This window comes from Zootoca vivipara, chromosome 4, assembly GCF_963506605.1.
Source record: "Zootoca vivipara chromosome 4, rZooViv1.1, whole genome shotgun sequence".
Lineage (NCBI taxonomy): Eukaryota > Metazoa > Chordata > Lepidosauria > Squamata > Lacertidae > Zootoca > Zootoca vivipara.
In genome coordinates this window covers 42,567,992-42,592,127 of record NC_083279.1, presented here as the reverse complement: position 1 = coordinate 42,592,127, position 24,136 = coordinate 42,567,992, and the positions used below count along the sequence as shown (strand labels likewise).

Here is a 24,136-nt window from a genome sequence, read left to right as displayed (position 1 = left end):
TAGGGAAGGCTACGCCTGGTGAATTTCTGTCTGTCGTGAGGATTTAGGCGTGTAGAGACTTCATGTCCCCTTTTCAACTTTACGAAGCTTCTTTTCTACTCTGAGGAAAACCGTTGTTTCAAAGCGCTGCGGCAAAGAGCGTTTTAAAAAGACAAGCGGGGGAGGGGGGAACACTTCCCATTGCTGCATCGCTATCTGTTGAATCTCTACCTGACACGAGGCTTTTTCAAGATTCGCAGGCGACATGCCAGCGAGGAAAGCCTTGAATCTGACCAGAATTATGTCATAATAATACCCGTGTTTCTTTTCAAACCCAGGCTCCTTTTGTACCTCCTGGGTAGGTAGAGTAGACCAGAATTAACTCAAAACCCGGCAACGTAAAAGGAGCGGGCGACGTTGTCTGTTTTAACCAAGCCGTTCCCCAAATTCTCACCACTCCTGCCCCGCACATGGAGGATTCCTGGAAGTTCAATCCGGCACCGGAAGTGAAGTCTGTTCGGAAGCAGCGGCGGCGACTGCCCCCCCCCAAACATCTCTATCAAGAGGAGGAGGAGGTGCAGCTGGCCGGGCTTGGTCCCGCCCCTCCCTTCCCTTCAGCCAGTTGGGCCTTTGCTCGAGAATCCCCAGTCGAATTCCTCTGCCTGGCAGTGGGCGGGCGGGGCGGGCGAGGTCCCGGAAACGCTTCACGGCCCTGTCTAGTGCGTTGACCCGCCCCTTCCCACACACACTCTCTCTCCCCCCCCCGCTCGGTCTGCACTCTGCCGGTACCACCCGGAGACGCCCCCCTCGTCTCACGCAGACGGAAAGGGGGGGAGTTGTCCTACTCCACACACACACAAACACACCCCGGAAGCGACGGGGGCTTGGCCTCCTCTGCTGCCCCCAACGCTCAGGGGCCGGATGGGAGGGGAGCGCGAGATGGTGCTGCTGGAACCGGGCCCCCCGCGAGCGGTGAGAGGGGTGGGGGAAGGGCCGGGGTGTGTGGGTGTGAGAGGGGGTGGTGGAGGGGTTGTTGGCAAAACATGGCAAGGCGGGTGAGGGGGGCAGGCTGACTGTGTCCAGTAAGTAGGCAGGAAGGGGTCAAAGTGGTGACTTGGGCAATGCTTGGGGTGGCGACCCCCCACTCCACAAACAAAAGGCTGCAACAGTGGATGGGCTACTGGGGTGGATTAAAACCTAGTATGGGTTGGGAGGGGGGGGGGATAGCAAGTGTGTCCTGGCACCTGCTTAAAAATATGTAGTAAATGAAAGGCAGAGCATAAACTTTATCCCCCTGTTCTTTATCTGTTTTCATCTTACAAATATAGTAGTAGTGTTGTTCATGAAGTTGGTAATCAGTTTATAGATGAACTGGGGACTGAAGAAATGAGGTGTATTCTGTGTGATGGGGAACCTGTTTTTGAGGCCTGTTAATCGAGGACCAATGTTAAGGGGTCAGGTGTCCATCCCCTTGTGTGCGCACAGCAGGCACACTTTTGGACCTGTACTGCTTGGTTTTGAATGATTAAATCACAAACAGGGTGAAACTTTAATAGGGTGTGATGGGTGTGAGTCTTTTCTCCTACACCTACATGATCAGGAAAACTTTTTGTCTGTTTTGGAGGCTGCTTTCAGGTTGCTTGGATATGCCACACCTTGCATGTATTTGTATAGCAGGGATATGAGCCGTGCTACAATTATTACTTTGTTATTGTTGCAAGTAATTGCATATGTAATAGCTGCTTTTGTTGCTTTTTCTTTTTCTTTTCTTTTTTGGCATGTCTCCTCAGCAGGGTGACTGCAGTATGATGCTGCTGCTTTGGTTTTGGCAGCTTTGAATATAGACAGTCTTGAGTGGTAGCAAGGCCTTGGCAGTTTACTGAAACTTATTCTTGCTAAATGTTTTTATATCTTGTTTGGTGTAGGCATATTTTAGAGTGTATATGTTCAAAAGACTGAGTAAGACCATTCAGGTGTTCGGTTTTTTTATGTTGTTTATTTTTATGCCATACTTGCGCTAGTCTGGGCCAAGAGCTACTTGTGTATGCTGCATTCATATATAATTAAGAAGCCAGGGTAGCCTTGCTTCAGGAGAGCTGGTCTTCACTACAAACTGAAAAAGCTATGAAATGTCAGGGCATTGTTGTAGATGGGAAACTGTGTTGCCTGTTTTGCTTTTTTATTTTGTTTTTCTTCTGGGTAAACCAACCATACAAATAAGGCAACAAAGCAACTAGCCTTCCTGCACATATGTACCTCTGGTAGTTATTTGTGGCACAAAGGAGACGGAGTAGAGAGAATCAGTGTTTATAATGTTTTCATGCCTAAGTAACCCAAAGAAAATGCTTATATGCATCTGGTTGTGATAAAAAGATCTTCCATTGTGGTGATGCAGTGGAATAATGCTCCACCTGTAAAAGTAAAATCATGATGATAAAACGTTTAAAAAATATGAGGCAGGTGGAAGGCGGTGTGAGTTTTAATACTTGTTGCCTGTAATGTGTGCTACCGGTATGTTGTAGGTGACTGTGGAACTTGCACAGCCATGTTTTTTGTTGCCCTGTTGCAATTGCTACATTTGCTGTGTTAGCTAGGATAAAAACTGCATTTCCCTAGTGGCATTGTGCTCAGTGGTAGATAAAAGTGATTTCCTTGCAACAGAAGCACTACCTGGATTACAGTGACCTTCAACCCCTACGATTAGATCTAGTATAGGGGTTTCCAAGCTGTAGTCTGTGAACCACCAGTGGTCCACAGGCTTCATTTAAGTCATCCATAGAATATCTGTAAAAATAAAAATAATACATTACCTAGCATAGTACTTGACAATTGTTACAGCAGGCAGAAAAACCATTAGGTTGTTTGATAGATTTTAATAAATGTTCAAGTAGTCCATGGGGACAAAGGTCTGGAGGCAAGCGCAGAAGTGAACAATAAAAATATATTCTAATTTTGTATTATTCCATCCCAAGTGCTTATGTATATTGTTTCTACTAGTGAAGAGGCAAGAGAAAGCATGGATATAACTTTATAAATATATGTATAATGTAATACCAAATCTGGAATTTGATACATTTAGGAAGCATACTTTGAGATGGAGATAAGCATTGATAATCATATTGGAAGTGTAGTAAAAATTGCAGTTTAACTTCTGTGTTTTGATAGATGTATGATGCCATCTGTGCCACTTTTGATGTGTGAATTGAAGTGGAAGCAAGATCCTCTTGGGACATTCAAAAGGCGACAATAAAGAATAAAATGAATCCCTTTAAAAACTGAATAATCTTTCAACTAAGATTTCTCCACATGAACCATTTTATCTTTAGCCCTGTGTCTTGTGAGACCTTTTTCACTTTCAGTGAAGAATTTCTGCCAAGCAGAGCTATATAACAAACTTTCTAGCCAGCTGCTCACAAGCATTGTAAATTGGGGTTTTTCTAGGTTATCTTCGAATTCCCTGTCAGTCAGTGAAAAGTATTACCTTCTGTAATCTTCACATATTCTGTTCCATAGGAATACCATAATACATCTTGAGCTACCTTAATTTTTTTGTGCTTTGTTCTGTGCATACTGTAGTTGCTTTCTCGTTTTTAGTTCAGAGGTGAGAAAGTAACACATACAACTTGTTAGAGACATGTTACTCTTTAAGAAGTAGCTGTACAGTGGTACCTCGAGTTACAGAAGCTTCAGGTTACAGACTCCGCTAATCCAGAAATAGTACCTCAGGTTAAGAACTTTGCTTCAGGATGAGAACAGAAATTGTGCGGTGGCAGCGGGAGGCCCCATTAGCTAAAGTGGTGCTTCAGGTTAAGAACAGTTTCAGGTTGAGAATGGACCTCCAGAACGAATTAAGTTCTTAACCCAAGGTACCACTTTACTGCTTTTAATGTTTTTATGTTGCTGTACACCTGATGTTTTATGAGTGGGGGGTATATAAATAAACAAATTAGAGGCAACCAACTGATGAGCGAGGGGACATAAGTGGTAAGGAGGGATCACATTTCATGTTCTGCTCACTGGTGAAAGGAGATTAGCAAGGGAAGTCATGTTGGCCAAGTGATGTGAACTTGTTTTGAACATTGTCGAGTCTCATACAATGCTTGATGTCAGTGCAGACATAATAATTGTGAATAGATTTGCAGAGGGGTTGGGGACTTAAGGGAGATAAATAATGATTAAAAATTACTCTTCTGTTAGGGAATGCCTCCACTGGAGCAACAGGGCAAGGGTCCAGTTGGGATTCTACCCACTAAAAAAAGAGAGACAGTGATATCTGCTTGTTACCTTGCAGACTTACTTAACATTATGGTTTCTCATGTTAGCTTGTAGACAGTGCGTAACCATGAGTTAGCTATTTAGATGTACAATGGTACCTCTGGTTGTGGACACGATCCATTCCAGGGTGCCGTTCACACCCCGGAAAGTCCGCAACCAGAGCGGTGCTTTACGCACGTGCGAAGCACAATAGAACAGTTCTGCGCATGCACTAAGCACGCAGAACGCTTCTGCATGTGTGTGCGTGGTGAAACCTGGAAATTAACACTTCCGGATTTGCCTCGTTCGCAAGCTGAAAAGATGCAACCTGAAGTGGACGCAACCTGAGGTATGACTGTACTGTACATCTTGACTTCAGATCCTATTTGACCAGAAACTGGCTTGTTGTAGAGCAGTAGGACTGAACATGGAACTGGAATTTTAAGCTGGCTGTGCAGCAGCCTCTTCATGGGGCTGTCTTTGCATGCTGGCTGTCAAACTCTGTATGGTGCACCTCTTACTAGAAGTGAGGCAGCACTCGACCTGGAAAAGCTAAAGCAATACAGTGGTACCTCAGGTTACAAACACCTCAAGTTACAAACACCTCGGGTTACAGACTCCGCTAACCCGGAAATAGTACCTCGGGTTAAGAACTGTGCCCCAGGATGAGAACAGAAATCATGCACCAGCAGCAGCGGGAAGCCCCATTAGCTAAAGTGGTACCTCAGGTTAAGAATGGTTTCAGGTTAAGAACGGATCTCCAGAACAAATTAAGTTCGTAACCAGAGGTCCCACTGTACTCTTTTATTTTCACATTGCAGAATAGTATCTGGAGTCACAGTAGTGAACTATCATTTGAACGAGTGCCACAAGTTGTATCTACACCGTTGCTTGCTTTTAGTAATTTTTTTGGATTGCTGTGATCATGGCTTCTGAGGACCAACTCACATAGTTATACTTTACCACTTACATTGTAGGATCATTATCCTCTTATTTTAAAATCTATCTTTGTGTATTTGTGTGCCTCTGTTTCATATTTGTAGTTACTTCTTCTTTCTTCTTTGGCGATCACTCGTAGGCGAGTAAGATTGCCTTCCAAAAACACGGTCTTAACAGTGAGTCTGTAAGTGACTGTGGAGGCCAATTCTGGATCCACATGTCCTTCCACAGTGGGGACATTGGTTTCCAGGCGGGAGTTGATCACGGTGTGGATTTGCCAAGCGTGCCTTCCTCTTAGCACGTTTCTCCCTAGCGTCCTGAGATCAAGTGTCTTCAAAGCCCATGACACCTTTGGTAAAGGCTGTTCTCCAACTGGAGCGCTCGCAGGCCAGTGTTTCCCAGTTGTCAGTGTTTATACTACATTTTTAAAGATTTTCCTTGAGACAGTCTTTAAACCTCTTTTGTTGACCACCAGCATTATGCTTTCCATTTTTAAGTTCGGAATAGAGTAGTTGCTTTGGAAGACGATCATCAGGCATCCACACAACATGACCAGTCCAACAAAGTTGATGTTGAAGAATCATTACTTCAACACTGGTGATGTTTGCTTCTTCCAGTACACTGATATTAGTTTGCCTGTCTTCCCAAATGATGTGTAAAATCTTTCGGAGACACCGTCATACCTTGGAAGTCAAACGGAATCTGTTCCAGAAGTCCGTTTGACTTCCAAAACATTTGGAAACCAAAGTGTGGCTTCTGATTGGCTGTAGGAAGCTCATGCAGCCAATCAGAAGCACCATCGGATGTTCGGCTTCCAAAAATACAGTGGTACCTCAGGTTACAGACGCTTCAGGTTACAGACTCCGCTAACCCAGAAATAGTACTTCGGGTTAAGAACTTTGCTTCAGGAAGAGAATAGAAATCGCGCGGCGGCAGCGGGAGCCCCCATTAGCTAAAGTGGTACCTCAGGTTAAGAACAGTTTAAGGTTAAGAGCAGACCTCCGGAACGAATTAAGTTCTTAACCCGAGGTACCACTGTAGTTCGCAAACCGGAACAGTCACTTCCGGGTTTGTGGCGTTCAGGAGCCAAAATGTTCAAGAACTAAACTTTTTGAAAACCAAGGTACAACTGTATTTAGCTTATGTATTTCTTGTACAATTCTGGTGTTCGGAAGCAGACATATTCGTGAAGATTCTCCAGTAACAAAATACTAAATGTAACCATGCCTGAAAAATTAGACTGTGCCATTTGTGCCAACTATTTCTTCCTGATTTCGCAAAAAAGTATCTTTCAAGTGCATGTTTGGGAGACAAAGTGTGTGAATGGAGATGGAAATGGAGCATATTCTTGTTTGTTGTTCAGGGGTGGAGAAAACAGTTCTAACTTGTTCCACTGTCAAATTTGGGATCTTCTGTCTGGATCCTTGAACTGCATAAGTGTAACACTTCACCACTTCAACAAATGCTGAAACGGGGATTTAAATTAGGTCAAATCCTTAAACTGTATTCTCCTACCACTCATGTTTAGGAATATGTACCCAATGAGAATAACATCTACTGAAGCCGCTTCATGCTTGATTCCTCTCAGTGTATTGATCTGTATTCAAATGTTAGTGGCAATGCTGACAGCATGTGGGTATGGCCAGCCAAATTTCATTCCAGTGAGATTTTTTACATTTATAAAGATTATCTCTCTAGACTGTCAGATGTAAATGTTGCAGTTTGCCTTCTTCCCTAACTGACGTGGAAGGATTGAACTATGCATTATGCTATACAATGCAGCTGTCTTTATGTTACGGGGTTCAGTTTGGGGGTCAGACTGGAGTGCTAACATATTAAACAGCATTGCTGTGTGTTCCAAGATGATCAGGCCTGAGACACATCCTGGGATCTCTCTGTGCAATGGGATGCAAAGACATCTTACTTTGCCAGTGAATATATGGACACACAAGCAGACCAATAAAGAAATTACTTCTCGACCAAGTTTTCCACAGCTGGTGCATCTTCTCCCTCATGGAGAAATGGGGACTAGAAATTGGATGCAAGGAGTTATCCTACCTAAGCAGACTAGCCCTCATCCACACCAATTACTGTACCAAGGATGGGGTAATACTCACACAAAGGATCCTGGCTAGGGACCCTTGTAACAAGTGAAAATAGGAAAAGGGTGAAGCATGAGAGAAGGAAGTGCTGCAGACACGTTGCTTCTTTGGGGGTTCGCTGTGTGGGGTTCTTGGAATTGGCACTGAGAGAGAACTGTCTTTATACAGGTACAAAATGGAGAACAAAGCCCTTTCTTCAAGGTTGGATTGCTTCTGCAAAGCTTCATTTACTGTGCTAAGTTTTTCATCTATCTGGGTTACATACTTGTACTTAACTTTAAAATGAAAGGATAGGACAGAATTAAGAAGTTTGATATATGTAACATTAAATATATTATAGAATGAATACAGTATGTCATAAGCATAAATACTTCAAATATTTACTTAAGGTAAATTTAGCAATGTTTTCAGATTCATGTGTTACCCACCTCTGCTTGCCATTAATTTGGGAAAATCCAAGTAATTGTTCATGTTAGTTTTGAAGTGTATGTTCAGAGTGTGATTTGCTATGTAGTTCCTCTTCTATTTTGAACTGAAGAGAGATCTAAAGGTGAGGATGGTAGCTATGTACTGGTCCCAAGCTCTCTTGCTAGAAGAACTGTAATTAAGAAAGTTACTGTTGGGAGGGACAAGCTTGCTCTTGTCTCATTTATTTGAAGATCCCTGTCCCAAGTCTAGGAGAAGAAACTTGTTTTCAAGTACAGTCCTATAGAGCATAGGTTGTAATTTTTCTTCACTGTGGCATTGAGTGATGAAAGTCATGGCCTTATGAAATAATAAACTGAGGCTTTGATATTCATATGTCCATGAGATATGTATATGTTTTTGTGTGATTGTCTAAATCATGTTAAACTATTACGTACTTCATTTTATTGTATTTGTATTTATAGAAGATGCCAAAAGCATCAGAAGAGCATAGCCACTGGGAAGCCTGTTGACTGCTATTTTCTTAGAGTCTTGAGACTAACATCAGTCTGACATGGCACAGAGCAGCCAGCAACTCGACATGCAGGTACTCCATGACCTCCGGCAACATTTCCCTGAGATCCCAGAGAGTGTGGTGTCACAGTGCATGCTCCAGGTAAGAGAGAAAACTGTGGTTTCTTTTTGGAAAAAGTTCATTGTAATATGCTAGTAAGATCCACACACAATTTCATCCTCTTTGTTTCTAAAAGATAATGGCTTTTTTGTGGGGTTGAGGGTGAAAACTTAATTCCAAGCTAGGTCTTCAGGCTTCCCATAGCATACTTTATTGTATGTTAACACAAAGATTTTCAACTTTTTTGAGTCCGTGGCTCCCTTGACCAACTACATTCTTTCTGTGGCTCCCCTGTGGGGAAATGCGCTCCGAGTCTCAGGAGCTTATTTATGTTGTCCCCTTGCCTGCTGAGCTGTCAGCCCCTCACCCCTTTGAGACATCTCTCCTCAGGAATCCTCACTTGCTTGCTTGCTTGCTCCAAGCCATCTTAGCTCCTGGCAACCAGCACCCCCTGACCTGCCCCTGTGACAGCATTCACCTGGAGAACTTGTAGCCAGGGCTGCTGCAACAAACTGCTGTGCCTTTGGAGGCAGAGATGTGAGAGGGCACCAGAGGAGGGGAGGAAGGAAGGAAGCTGGGGCTGGCCATGGCACATCTGACCACCATTTGAAGCCCCCAGGGTGCCGCAGCACACTGGTTGAAACCCACTGTTAACGTATCTTTCATTAATAAAATAGATTCTACTCGTACCACTTTAATTAAAAATCCCATTGCATCTAACTAGCACAGGTACAGGCTGTGTCCTGTTGAGATCAGCGAGATTAAAACAATAGTTAAGATCTTAAATGCTATCTATCTACAGTATATCATCTATTTACCCATCTATGCATTTTTATTTTCCTCTAGTAATCCACAGAGCATTTTGTGTTTCGCCTGAAATATTGTATTTTATTATCAATATATTATTTTAAGTAGAACACAAAATGCCCTTGGGGGGAAGCAGAAATAAATAAAATGTGTGGCAAATAAGTATAGGCATGTAATCTGCAATCTGGAGGAATGGAAGATGAGCATGCCTGGGTCCTTTTAAAATCATCCTCATTCCAATATGACACTGGCCCGTTGGTAGTTCTTGTGCTGTTTAGCTGTAATAAGATTTTAAACCAAGTATTCCTACATAAAATAAAATAGTGTTGTGCAAATATCGCTTAACAATCTGTATGGGAGACTTTCAATGACTTGTAGAGGAAAGGGGAAATGTTTAAAGCAAATAAGGTATTTCCTCCCTGTAGTGTAATCTCCTAAGGTGGAATTCTCTCACAGTAAGATACCTGTTTTGTTTGTGTGTGTGTTTTGAGTAATACTGCCCTGAACACATTTAAGTGATTTCGTATGGGAACATTGCCAGAATAAGAAAGGTGTGTGCTTTTGATGCCAAGACAGTAAGAAAAGGTTCTGTAGGTAGGCAGTTGCAAGAGCCAGGAAAGGCCTGAAGAAACAATGAACGCACTGGATTGAGCCTCAGTAGAAGATTGAGGCTGCTTATCTACTTGGCAAACACATTTCCAAATACTCATTTTGGTTTTTCAACCCTTCAGTAAGGAGGAAAATTTTGTTTGACTCAGAGTATTCTGATTTAAGCTTGGAATGTTGGCATACCTGGGGAAGTTCTTTACCAGACCTTTCCACAGATGCTCTCCTTTCCCTCTCCCTCAATGAAGTGTTCAGGAAACAAGTCTGGTAATGGCAGAAGCTGTGTAGGCCTGATCCTTAAGACCTTAGTGCTCCTACCATTGAGCTTATCGAAAACAATACTTTGGGAGCTATTGCTCTTGTGGATCCTGGGGTAGTGGATGGTCAGGAGCCTCCAGATCTTATGGATGAAGCCTACAAACGTGTCACCAACCATTTCCCCCCATCTTGAAGAGTGGGAATGTGGTGGGCAATGACCCTATGGAACTCCCCATCCTAAAATTCAGGTATTTCATGCTACAGGTAAAGCTTTAGAATTTCCAAATATTTGTTTGACTTAGTAAGTGATAGGGGGCGTCTTATACAGTGTTATACACTGGAAAACACGGTATTCCACTTACCTCTGACAGTATTGCAAATTAACATTTTCTGGAAAAAGCAAAATAAAAAATTATAATGGTTCATGATAAAGTTATAAGAAGTTTACACATGGAAAAGGGAACGAAAGCATAGGAATAAAACAATATTGAAGAAAAAACACTCTTTTAAAGTGAAGACACATGCACAACAGGCGGCTTGGAGGCTGTATTGGCTGCATTGAAACCCAAGCACAGCAGAGTGTAGATCTCAGTATTCTGCACTTAGCAAACTTTAATGTGTTCAATCCTGTTGATCACAATTTGAAGAGAATGTCAATAATTGTAAGAGATTTCATTAGATATCAACAAAGAGTAGATTTAAAAGCTTACATTATTAGGAATCATTTAATATATCCCTCTAAATGTTTTTTGACCAGTGTAGTTATTGCTTTTAAGATGTTAAGAGATGTTTGAACGTTGCATGTCTCCCACCTGTTCCTGTTTCCTCACTTTCAAGCTACAAATAAGGACAACATTTAACCTTTCCCATCAGTTATGAAAAGAGAGAGAGAATAGATGTTGTAAACAGTCGGAAGGGGGTTTGGATAGGCAATATTTTCACTGAAAATCTTTATAATTTTACCTTTAATGCAGCCCTTTTATTGACATGTTTATATTTCTTTAAAATGAAAGCAATGTGTGCTGAAGAAACGTGTGACGATTTTGTTTCCTGGCTATGATTGGCAGTTGTAATCTTAGGAGAAACTGGAGCTGGGCTGAAATTATGGTGGTGGGGGAGAAAAGAAAATGGATTTTAAAATTTGGGGAGGGGAAGAGGTAAGCTTTCCCAAAATGTTGGGGTGGAGGTTGGCTTGCCTTTGAGGTGAATAAGACATTCTTCCCCTTCATGTGTAAAGAAGCCTCATAGCCCCTTCCACCATCAGCAGGGTTCCATAGTAGCCTACCGCTTGTGTTTCTTAAGAAGTGCTGGATGTTGTTGCTGCTGCTATAAGCGAGCATGAGGCTTTTTAAAAAGTGCTGGAAAAGGGAAGGGCTTTACCCAACTTGTAAAGTTAACTAAGGTAAGTCATCCCTCTTAAAATTTTGGAGAAATTTGCTTTCCCCTCCCCCACACTTTTGCAGGGGGTGGATAGTCCCCTGAAAGTGCCTGAGAGAATATTTAGCCCAGAATTAGGAGAAGCAGTCTTCCATCTCACACCAGGAGGAGATGGTGGTTACTGCCTACGTTTTTGGTTTTTTTTTTTCCAGTTCAAGCCCTGCTTTCCTTTGTGGGCCAGGGGCAAAAATTCAGTGGTGTGACAGATAATAATAACTATTATTTTTGTGCAGTTGGCTACATTCCAGCCATGCTTTTTTAACCACACACTCAACTCTCTATCCAGGCAAATGAGACATTATCACAGTTGAAGTACACAGCCCAACAAGGCAAATTACTTGAGGAGGGAGTGACTGGTAGGAAGAGTGGCCTGAGGAGAATCCTGAGGGTCAGATGGAGAGGCTCGAGGGCTCCATTTGATCCCAGGACCTGGATGTAAAGTGTACCTTCTTTAAAACCTTTGTTTATATACAAATGCTGCAGCTTTAATTGAGTACAAAAAGAAGATCATTCAGCTAATGCTCCTTAATTCAGCAGAGAGTCTTAACTGAAATACGATGTTCAGACTAGGCTTTATAGGTAGTTGACATGTATGCATGTGGAACTAGAGTATAGCTTGTCAGACTCACTTACTTAATTTTAAACCCTTAACATTTTCTATTTCTTATTACTAGAACAACAACAACCTTGATGCTTGTTGTCGAGCTCTTGCACAGGAGAGTAACAAATACCTATACATGGAGTACCACCCAGATGACACTCGTTTGAACAGGAATCGCCATCTGCATATTAACCTCGGCATCCATCCTCACACCAGCTACCACGGAGGGGATGGAGCTCAACTTAATGGTGGCCGTACACTGGTACATAGTTCAAGTGATGGACATATTGATCCACAACGCCCAGCAGGTAAACAACTGATATGCTTAGTTCAAGAACCACACTCTGCTCCAGCTGTTGTGGCAGCTTCTCCCAACTACAATCCATTTTTTATAAATGACCAGAATAGAAACGCAGCTACTCCTCCTTTGCAACCACCTCAGCAACCTTCTTCCATACAACCTGGAATGAATACATCTGCTATGCAAGGCCCGCCTCCTCCTGCGTATATGCACATACCTCGGTATAGCACAAATCCTATAACTGTTACAGTGTCGCAGAACCTCCCATCTGGACAGACTGTACCCAGAGCTTTACAAATTCTTCCTCCAATTCCAAGCAATCCTTACGGGAATCCTGGATCTCTCTATATTAGGCAGACATCTCAAAGTTCTTCAGGACGACAGACTCCTACTCAAAGTGCACAGTGGCATTCATCGCCACAAGGCCCAGTGCCCCATTATAGTCCACATCCACTGCCTGTTTATCCGCACCAACAAAACTATCAACCATCTCAGTATTCTCCAAAACAGCCCCAGATTCCTCAGTCACCTTTTCAGTCGCCACCTGCTTCTCAGTGTCCTTCTCCTTTTGGCTCTCCTCAGCATCAAGTCCAGCCTACCCCGTTGGGCCATCAAAGTTCCCATGTGTTTATGCCTCCTAGTCCTTCAACTGTGCTACCCCATTCATATCAACAAACGCCCCAAACATATCAAAAACCAAGTGGACACTCGGTATCTTATCTTCCCTATGGTGGACCTAGCTTATCCAAAAGCTCCATGAACAAGATAGAAATTACCGTTGAGCCACCACAAAGGCCTGGGACTACAATGAATAGGAGCCCTTCACCTATAAGTAACCCACCTTCCCAACGGAATCAGCACCCACTGTACACACCTGCTACTCCTCCTTCAAGTTCTCCTTCCAGAAGTATGTCAGGTCAGCCCAAACCTCCTTATAGTGTTAATCCTTTATATATAACATATACACAGCCAGCTGGACCTACGGGTGTGCTTACTCAGTCACCTCGGGTCATGGTATCTCAGCCAAATCCAGCAGTTTTTAAAATCACCGTAGGCAGAGCACCAGCTGAGAACCTTTTAAATTTAGTGGACCAAGAAGAGCATTCTACAGCACCAGAACCAATTCAGCCTATTTCAGTTGTACCAGGATCTGGATGTGAAAGAGGAAGCCATAAGTATCAGAGGAGCTCCAGTTCTGGGTCTGATGACTATGCTTATACTCAAGGTAAACTTATTGAATTGCATGTTGCAGTAATTATCGGAAAAAAAAAAATTTGCACTGTGGTACATCCTCCGTGCTTTGGTTCCTAAACTACTAACAGTTTTTTTTTTTAATTCTTAAGCCATTGCGGAATGCCATGGTTATTTTATCGAGATTCATTAATGGCAAATATATATTATCTTGTTTCATAAGAGAGAAGATAGAATGAGCATATACTTTGGAAGTTTATTGTCTCTGCAGCAGCAAAGGAGGTAACTTTAGCTTAAGGGCTACTTTGCCACTGTAATGTGGGACAATGTTGCAGTATATTGCATTGATACAATGTGGTTCAGAAGAAACAGTTCCTAATGCCATATGATGCATAACCCAATAAAAGGGTCAGCAAACTTTTTCAGCAGGGGTCCGGTCCACTGTCCCTCAGACCATGTGGTGGGCTGGACTATATTTTGAAGGGAAAAAAAGAATGAATTCCTATGCCCTACAAATAACCCAAAGATGCATTTTAAATAAAAGCACACATTCTACTCATGTTAAAACACATGGCAAGCCCCACAAATAACCTTAAATAAAAGGACACATTCTACTCATGTAAAAACACGCCAATTCCTGGACCGCCCGCGGGCCGGATTGACAAGGCGATTGAGCTGGATCCGGCCCCTGGGCCTTAGTTTGCCTACTCATGAATAGCACAGAAATGATCTGGGGGTAGGAATGGATACGCTTAATTCAATTGACTGAATACCACCCTAGAGTAACTTCTGCCAATATAGAGCTAACACAGTCCTGCATCTCTTGGTGTACTAGACTTATTGTGCAAGGTTAGAATTTACAGAGCAAGTAGTGCTCATGATGTGCAATAACATCGCATGCTGTTGTAGCTTTGTCACCGCAAACTCCTGTGTAATGTCAAAACTGATTGAAGTTTTTGGATTGAAAATGGGTTTATCTGTAGTTAAAAATGTTTCAAGTACATCTGCTAAGGAACTAAATGCTTTAGTAGTTGATGTGGAGAGGAGAACGTGCATAAAGGTGCATTATTGTGGAGTGCTTTTGAAACCTATTTAAGCTTCCAATTGTATGATGAGCTACTTTTCCAAGGCTGCATAAGAATGTTGACAATAATGTTTGTTACCTAGCAAAGAGAAAGGAGACAAATGGATCTGGGCCATTGATAAATTTAGTTTGGATGACTGTAGCTCTGTAATTAGGGAGCAGCCATAGCTCAGTAGTAGAAAACCTGACTTGCATGTGGAATGTCCCCAATTCAATTCCATGACAACTCCAGTTAAAAGTGTCATTTTATTATTTATTTTCAACATCTATAAGCTGCCCTAAAAACAAAATAGGGCAATTCACTAACTTAAAAAAACAAGTTAAAAATCAGAAATAATAAAAATGATGATAACATCTGATTCGGCATGATAGAGCAGAAAACAAAACGGTAAAAACCAATGCAAACTTTGCACCAACAGATTTAAAAGGACTGTAAAGATAAAAAGCTATTTATCTAGCATTGAAAAGATAGTAAAGAAGATGCTAGGTGAACCTTTTTGGGGAGAGCATTCCATAGCTAGTATGCCATATCTCTCCTGGAGATGGCAGCCAGAGAAGGGGCTCTGAAGATGACCTCAGGGTCTGGGTAAATAACATGGGAAGAGGCAGTCTTTCAGATACTGGACCTATGTTCAATATTGGGCCAGGTGTACGCTTAGTTTTGGGAGCATTATTTTGTCTGGTGATCCAAACCTGTTTTTTTATAAAACCAAATATGGCAGAGTTTATATAGTTGTTCAGTTTTATCCTACTTTCAGATCTCCAGTTTAGAGACCTAAGATAGCATAATACCAACAGATTTCTGTCTGATATCCTAAAGCATTCCTGCTTAGCAGGTTGACAACGCTAGCATAGATGGACCTGTTGGCGGAGCTCAGTATGAATCAAAATTTGTATATAATTTATAACAAGGAAGAAGAGCTAACTTTGATGTATTGTTTTCATCTGTGGAATAGTTTGAAACCATGGCACTGGCTAACATGACACTGGTTAGAGCCAAGCTAAGTTACTTTTGTTGAGGTCACGGAAATCTACAGGACTTAAATCATAACTAATATGTCCTGTTGATTTCAGTAGAACCTAACTTCAATTAACTTAATTTATCTATTGAAATCTAAGCCTTTCATAGGTACAACTATATCTTGGATCTTGCTCTTCTACCAGAGCACTCAGAGATGTTTATACAAACATACAGAGTTTGTAACTCAAGCAGTTAATTATATTTTAAACTCTTGAACTTGCATACTATTTCATGGATAAATTGGAATGCTGATGTATTATTTTGTTCCCATACTATGGTTTTTTTGTTTGTTTTTTTGCTCTGGGCTAAGTGCAGGATTGTTTTACTCTGTACTAAAAAGAAATCCACATGCTGTGCCAAGATATTCCCATTTTCTGTAACTTGTATAAATTATTCCAGTTAAGCCCCCTTGCTGTATTTCTCTTGCTTTTGTATGAGCTGTTCTAAAGTTTATACTAGTTTGCACAGTTTATGCTTCTCCTGCTAGTCATGGGGGGAAATGAAGACTTCCAAAGTATGGCAGCTCTGCCCTCCAACCCGTGCAAGTGTTGTACAGTACCCCATACATTTGAATATATGGGGTATAGTTCATTTTACTTCTGAGTATAGCATTCCTTACAATGTAAACTTGAAGAGGAGCATATGCGTTTAGATAAAAGAGTAGAATGCTGGCTAAGGATGGTTGAAGGAGACCTGAGAGAGAAGTATGCAGAATGACCAGGGTGTATCAAGGCAAAGTACTGAGTAACAATGTGCTAAATAATTGTGCTGCAAAACCGAACACTGGAATGTAATATCACAGTTCATACTGTCCTCATTCATTTTGTGAATGAACCATTGGCCTTGCTACAGATGTCTAATTGTGACATTTAGCAGAGAAATAATGCAACTATGCAGTCAACTCAGTTTACAGGACCTCTTCTAAATGTCCTTATAATGTGGAGGGAGGCTTTGTAGATCTATATCCGGATGGTGGAAAATATTGCGTACTCATATTTTAAGTAACACAAGGTGTAGAATATTTTAAGAGGAACATAGGATGGTCAAGAATACGGTAGCTGTGCTGAAGGGCTCCCATGTTGTGGCCCTGTTTGTGCTTCAGTTTCTCCCACCACCACTACAATGCAGTGGAAGAAACTGCTTTCCTGCTGTCTGCCACATCTGAGCTGCCAGGGAGTTGGGTGCTGTCCAATTGGCAGGCACCCCAAGACCTCAAATTATCCCTAAAGACAGACGATGTGAGTACTTTGAACAGTTAGGAAGAGCAACCCTGCATTTCTAGCACGCCACAAAAAGAGTCTTCAGTTTCTTCAACACAGCAGATTGCATTTCTGGAAGTCCGATGGAAAGAGCAAGAAAGAAGGGTCTTCAGAAATTTCTAGACCCTCTGCTTGTAGAGTGCTTTTCTCTCATCCCACCCACTCACTAAAGAAAATGCCTTTACTTTGCAATCTTTCTTGATTTCCCCCCACTAAGGACAAAAATGGAGAGTTGGGAATTACTACAAAATGTAGAATTTGCTCCAGTAGTTAAACTTCTACTCTACAATTAATTTTTTAAAAAGTCAGTTAAGGAGGGCCAGCCTCTTACTATGAAGACTCTGTTAACTAATTTGTCTGTCCTAATCTAGCCACAGGCTCCTGCAGTTGATTAGAGCACTGATTTTGTGATCTTTTAGGTTAAAACTGCTTTTCCAAAGAATAAAAGCAGCTTTTAAGAAAAGACTGCACTTGCTATAGTAATACGTTCCATTGTATCAAGTGAACTTGATCGCAAGCAGTGGAGATCATCTTGTAGCCCAGTGTCTTATACCTTTTGATTTTTAAGATTTAGTCTTGTCAGTACACTGTTACAATTAGATTGCCATTTCATCCTGCACAGGTGCCTTTTATTTTTGAGCGGACAAAGAACAAAAAAAAGAAGCAGTGGCCAGAAATGGTAATATCCAAGTTACTGTCTAAAATAATTATTTTTATGATGGAAGAACTTTACGCCTGCAAGTATAGTTCCATTAGCATGAAACATCTCTACACTGATGTTTGGCTGCATGTTTATAGTCACTTTCTGCTCTTAAAAGCTCACTTGTATATACTATTCCAGTTGCAAGTTGGGTTTCTCAGTATTGTGTATTTGCACTGACTTTGTTCCCTATACCACACTAGCCTTGTTGTTACACCAACGTGCAAGGATGGAGAGGCTAGCAAAAGAACTGAAATTTGAAAATGAGGAGCTTGAAAAGCTGAAAGCTGAAGTGAATGGCATGGAACACGATCTTATGCAAAGGCGTCTGAGAAGAGTAAGCTGCACAACCTCAATCCCAACAGTAAGTAAGAAGCTTTTAGAATATTAAAGTCATTCCCTCCTAATGACAGGGTTTGTCATTGTCATGCCACATATATAGATTATATATCATTCATATTCTGCCAGATAAGGTTCAGTAACCACTTCAGCAGCTGGGTATGAGCATATTCTGGTAGTTGGTCCATGCTTTTTCCCAGACCAGAAAAGCATGGTAGTGTTTTCTTTGGGATTAGCTTTAGATTTTCTCCTAACAGCTTGCATGTTAGCAACATAGTGGTCTCATCAGCTGGGAATAAGAACCCAGGCTGGAAAAAGCTATGATAGGAAAAACAACTTTGTGACCCCGGCGGTACAAGCACTGTCATACTTGAAGGAAGGGAGAGGTGAAAGGAATAGGGCATGTGACTGATTTTAAATTTTAAATACGCTGCAGTCTGTAATAAACTTTTCTTGAGATAATGTCATTCAACATCCAAATGTTTTATGTGAATGTCTAAATTAGTGGTTCTTTCCCTTCTGACAAGGAAACTTAATCTGACTATGATATCCTAAAACAGGTGTGGGGAACCTTTGACCTTTAAGATGTTGCTGAATTACAGCTCCCAACAGCTCCAGCAAGCATGGCCAATGACCAGGGATGATGGGAATTGTAGTTTAGAAACATTTGGAGGACTAACCCCACACTTGTCCTAAAATCTATATTTTGTGGAGATTCACAGGTACAGGGTGAATTAATTATTTGCTTGTATCATTCAAGAAATTTACCAAGTTTTATTTATCATGAAACAAAACCACACATAATCACTTTCAAAGTGCTTCTATGCTACATTGGTTTGAAACTTGTTTAACTGTCTTGGTTTATTTGCAAGATGCATTTGGAGTCATACTACTGTGATGGTGCTGAAACTCCTTTTACTGATCAATACAGAATGTACTGATTTTAAATTAAAATAATTTAAATCAGCAATTTCTACAGTGGTACCTCTGGTTAAGAACTTAATTTGTTCCGGAGGTCCGTTCTTAACCTGAAACTGTTCTTAACCTGAAGCACCACTTTAGCTAATGGGGCCTCCTGCTGCCGCCGCGCCGCCAAAGTACAATCCTGAAGCAAAGTTCTTAACCTGAGATACTATTTCTGGGTTAGCTGAGTCTGTAACCTGAAGTGTTTGTAACCTGAGGTACCACTGTATCCTGATTTCAGTTCCCAAGCTGATAAATTGGTAAATAATGTTTTGCCTGAAAAAAAGTCCATACTAATTTAGTACTATACCAGTGGAAACATACTGGTTCTCACTTTTGAAATGTTCTGGTCAAGGGACCCCACAAACCTTTTTCACTACACCATTACATCTGCATAAAAATAAGGAGAGGAAGAACAGCTAAATTAATATTTCACTGTACTTATGTATGTGCATGGCTTAACAAAAATGGTTATGCTGACTTCTGTTTCTATTTTTGGTTCTGCTTTCTAGCCTGAGGAGATGACCAGATTGAGAAGCAAGAACAGGCAGCTCCAGATAAACGTTGACTGTACACAGAAAGAAATAGACCTCCTTCAGTCTAGAGGTATATATTTTAAAATAATTACAAAAATATGTGTTTGTTTTGAGCTGTATATTTGAATGTTATTGTTGTTGGCATCTGCCTGTCTCAGGAAACAGTAGAGAAGTGTGCCTTCGGGGGTAAAGTCAAACTGTTGGAGAGTTACAGCGCCTGCTATGGCTGTAGAGATTGATGCAGTTGTCCCATGTGTGACTCTGGCATTGCATTTTCCCAGCAGGATTAGGAGTTTGCAGGCTGGAACTCTCCTGACAGCCTGGTCCCTCATAAAACAGGTTCTTGGCCTGTATGTCAGAGCTCACATAGTGGAAGTGTAAATGCTTAAGGTGTTAACCGGACCAGTGGTGATTGAGAGGCAGCGGGAAAACAAGCATTCTGAGCCCCTAGTTAGTGGTTCTATTGCAAACAGAGGGCAGTGGCTCACTGCAAAGCCTATGTCATTAATATAAGGTTCTTCTGGATGCCCTCCTTGCCAGAAAAAGGGTGTAGGTCTTTTCTTGGAGGTTGCCATTCAAAGCATGTTTGGTCTCCTGAAAAGTGGCAATGTCACTGTTAAGTGTTTTCAGCTCAGGGTCAATGATGTCCATCTTCTGCAAGTCGTTGACCTGCAGCAGGTCGGTGAAGAAGACCAGGACACATGGTCCTGATGTTCTGGCTTGCTAAGCACAAGAAGGGTTGTTTCTTTCTTTCTTGCCTGGTGCTGTAGTTCAGTCTGCTTGTCAAATGATACTCTGAGCTCCAGTACCCACTGAAGCAGTCAGACAGTGGCAGGTCAGCACTTTATTGACCAGGGGCTGCCCAGCTTAAGGGTGAGTAGTAGTTGACCGGTGAGACATGGTGATCTCTCCTGCCGACAAAGGCAACCCCTAGTGCTCGTACCTTAGACCATGGTGTTTTTTGCAGCATTTGCATCACCAAAGTGATCTCTCCAGGGCGCAAGCCTGGGCAGTGTATATGGAGGTCCTGTGCTGCCCAGATGACCCACCCCCTTGTCCTCCCCAATGAGACCCAAAGGAAAGCAAAACAATACACAAATGAATGTGATTGGTTTCATGCATATTACTGACATGTATTGACTGTCCTATATCTAGTGTAAAGTGATATAAATCTGCAGTTGTTTTCTCTTTGCCAGTTATTTATGCTGTTGGACGCTGGGTATTTCAGTTATACTATATGTTATGGTTTTTTAAAATTTTTGATCCTTTTACTAAGGAGTATAAATTGAAAAGGGCACTTGCAAAAGCTGATTCTGACAGTGTTCCAGGGAATTGCATTTTTAATGACAAAACAGACATAGCATTTTTACCCTGAAAGCACAGTCTCCTCAAAGAGCAAGGCATTATTTACTTACTGATTGATTTAAAAAGTAAACTTCTCCCCTGCTAGTTCACCAAGGTGGGTTACAGCAGTGTAAGAATACAATATTAAAATCAGTTAAAATAACTCAGAATCTGAAGAATAGGGCGGATGCTAAAAATAATAATATCAGGTGCCAAAGGCCGGGGTAAAGAGGTACATTTTCAGCATACAGTGAAAGCTATACAATGAAGGTGCCAGATGCACCAATGTAAGGAGGAAATTCCACATATTTCCATGACAGGAAAGTCTAGACAAAGACCTGAAGGAGACAATGTAGGCTGTCAACATCTCTCGTGTTGATAACATGCATGTGAACTAAGCCTAGTCACTTTTGTTACTATTTATTCTGTGGGGATCATAATTTTTCTGTTTTTCTGTTTTATATTAATAGGGAACTTTGACCCAAAAGCCATGACTAACTTTTATGATCATATAGAGCCTGGTCCTGTTGTGCCACCAAAGCCATGTAAAAAAGGTGAGTCGCTAATAAAATGTTCAATATTTAGTTTCTAGTAGATCGTTGCTGAAGAATTTTTATGCTGCGTATTAGTATATCAGTGTGTTGTATCTAATATTGATTTGTTGAGGCCATTGTATTGAGAAACATTTGAAAAATACAACTCTGCAACTACAGAAGTGTTACTGTCTCTTCCCTACCCTGCCCTTCCTTACTTTTGGGTGTGATCTGCCTCCTGTATCTCCACTGGGCAACCCCTCTTGTAGCAGGGACAAATTCAGGGACTGAAAACACCACAGCGAGAACTGTCAGTGTGATAGCCCAGGTGGCCAGTTCTGATGAACGTGTGATCAAATAATGAATCAGTTAATCTTCCTGTCTCTTTTCTTTCCTCTCCCCTGCTTTTCATGTTCATTATAGTTGGACACATCTTACAGAAATTTCTGTGCACCTAAACCCTTAGCATTGTGTCACCGTGGCTCTATTGGACAACCTACAGTCATTTGGGAAAACTAACACAGCTTAAAAATAAATCTGTGAAATGTGAAGAATATTTTCAGAAGAATAGAGGGTGTACATTATATAACCCGAAGTACTTGGTGCCAAGTGATAAAATAATGCACAAAAGAATGTTTGTGGCTTTCTGCCAAGTATTAGCTACAGTAATTTGATAGTGCTTTGACAGTGTAGCATTAAACACTGACGTTGCATCATTTAACCTTTTGTGGAAGACGTACTACATACTTCTCCTTACATTCATTTTGTTATCGCCCTAAAAAATGCTTGCTAATGTGAGGGTAGGTGGCTATAGTAAGCTGTTTGTGAGGAATTGAGAGCATGAATGAGAGGCAACATTAAAGCCTCTCTTGGTATCTAGTGGCAAAATTTGAATAGCATGGGACACTTGAGACAGCAAATTATCTTTGGCTTAACTTTGTGGTTTTGCGCCACAAAGTTAATTTGTGACAAATTCATTCTGGTTGAATTCACCTGGGTGTAAATAGATGCATCCCACACATGACTGAAACAATAAGGTATGAAGTAGGTATGAAAGTGACGCAGCATAGGGATTTGTAGATGCTATAGAATAATTAATGATATAATGACATTATGATAGTGGTAATGCTCTGTATCATGCTGAACATCTAGAGGACCAGAGTAATGTTTGGTGTACATTCAGAAGCTGCCCTGGTCCAACTCCTCCTTGCAAAGAAGAGTAAGAAGTAAATGCTAGCTTTTACTTAGCAGTGGACCTTAGCAGTGATATCTTCCACACTGGGCTCCCATACTATGCTCTGACATAGCCTTATAATGCTGGGATGTAGGCTATGTCTAAGAAACACTTTATAACTGAAATATTTTGTGTGTTTTGGCCTCCCCTGGGAACAAAGGTAAAATCAGATGTGGGTAACAATGTGGTTCCAAAATGTTAAAACTTCAGTAGTCTTATTATATTATCATGCATGGGCTTTGGTGTGTTTTAAAACTGAAGACTTTAAAAGAAAAAATTTCTCTGTAGATCATCAGAGAAGTTCCAAGCAAGCTGCACGATCACAGCCAAGAGACGAAGACTTTGAAGGAGCTCCGTGGAATTGTAAGAGCTGTACTTTTTTAAACCACCCAGCAATGAATCGCTGTGAGCAATGTGAAATGCCGCGGTATGCCTGAATCCATAAAGGTCTGCTTTGGATTAAAAACAAGCTCTTGAGGACACAGCCATAGGAGACGAATATATGAGACACCTTTCAGTCATCTGCCAGGCGTTTGCCAGCCAATTATTTCAAATTATAAGGGAGAGATCCCCCTTCCATTCATGCTGCACTAAATATTAGTTTGGGGAAAATACTCTTATCCCACTGCGTTGAGCAAGACTGAAAGGATACCCAAAATGGATTCCCTTGGTGAAGAATGTATAAGGAATCAGATGATTGCTGCTGTTCTAGCCCCTATAATTACATTTGCTGGGTAGTAGCCCTTATATATATATATTTTTATAAGCATAGAACTATTACTTTGTGGTGTGAAGTGTTACAGGTATCCAGACAAACTGTGAAGAGCCAGATCTGATAATCTGGCCACAGCCGTTTGGAAAACAAAGACTCCCTATGTTTCCAGATTGTAAACTACTGAAAAAGAAGGAAGGTGTTTTTCTTTTTTGGGGGGGGGGGTTGAGCAAAAAAAGTAAAAAATAAGGATATTTGTAAATGCTGCTTTTTTCAGGGTAATTTAATTCTACACAAATGCTGTTTTGAAATTGTGGATCATGGTGAGGAGGGAGACGTACTGTATGAGCCTTATTTATAGAGTACAATCAGAGGTGATTTTACAATCCCTTTTGCTTGTACAGCGCTCACCAAGTCATGTTAACACTGGTAATTAAGTAATTATATCATATTACAGAGGAAGAAAATAGTGCTGCATGCTTTTATTAGGCCATTGTGTTTTAAAGCTAAAAGTAAATTATGCTTTTATAAACGACGTTCCCTTAAAACTGTGCTTGATGACAGTAGAGTGGACGTATGCCAAATGCAGAACTATTCCAAATTCTTTTTGGAAGACTTGAGCTCAGCCATTGTTATGAGAAGTGTTTGCACCCTTTTCCTTAGGCCTTTTCAGCTTCCAATTATGTGAAGAATTCATTATGTTTACAGCACAGAAGGTACTTTGTGCCCCCATTCTGATTTAGCTGAAAAACAGTAATCAATATTAGCTCTTCAATAAAGGTTTATTTGCACACTGCCAATAAGCCAGTCTGTATTAATTAGTAAGAGCAGCAGATCTTTAAATGCATTTTTTAATTTAAAACATTGGGCAGTTAATAGGCATAAACATAACAACAC

General features: G+C 41.2%; 1 protein-coding gene across 2 annotated transcripts; it reads left to right on the top strand.

Moving 5' to 3' along the window:
• Positions 1-627: 627 nt before the first annotated feature.
• Positions 628-24,091, top strand: TAB3 (TGF-beta activated kinase 1 (MAP3K7) binding protein 3). Of its 2 annotated transcripts, none has more exons than XM_035114792.2 (7): positions 628-951; positions 8,165-8,355; positions 12,096-13,548; positions 17,782-17,942; positions 19,393-19,486; positions 21,231-21,314; positions 22,816-24,091. In XM_035114792.2, exons 2-7 carry the CDS (start codon positions 8,254-8,256, stop codon positions 22,962-22,964), a joined length of 2,043 nt encoding a protein of 680 aa, XP_034970683.1. In that variant the 5' UTR covers positions 628-951; positions 8,165-8,253; the 3' UTR covers positions 22,965-24,091. The 2 variants fall into 2 exon arrangements, with proteins under 2 accessions (XP_034970683.1, XP_034970684.1); XM_035114793.2 differs by having other exon boundaries at positions 635-951; positions 12,096-12,330.
• The last annotated feature ends 45 nt before the right edge of the window (positions 24,092-24,136 follow it).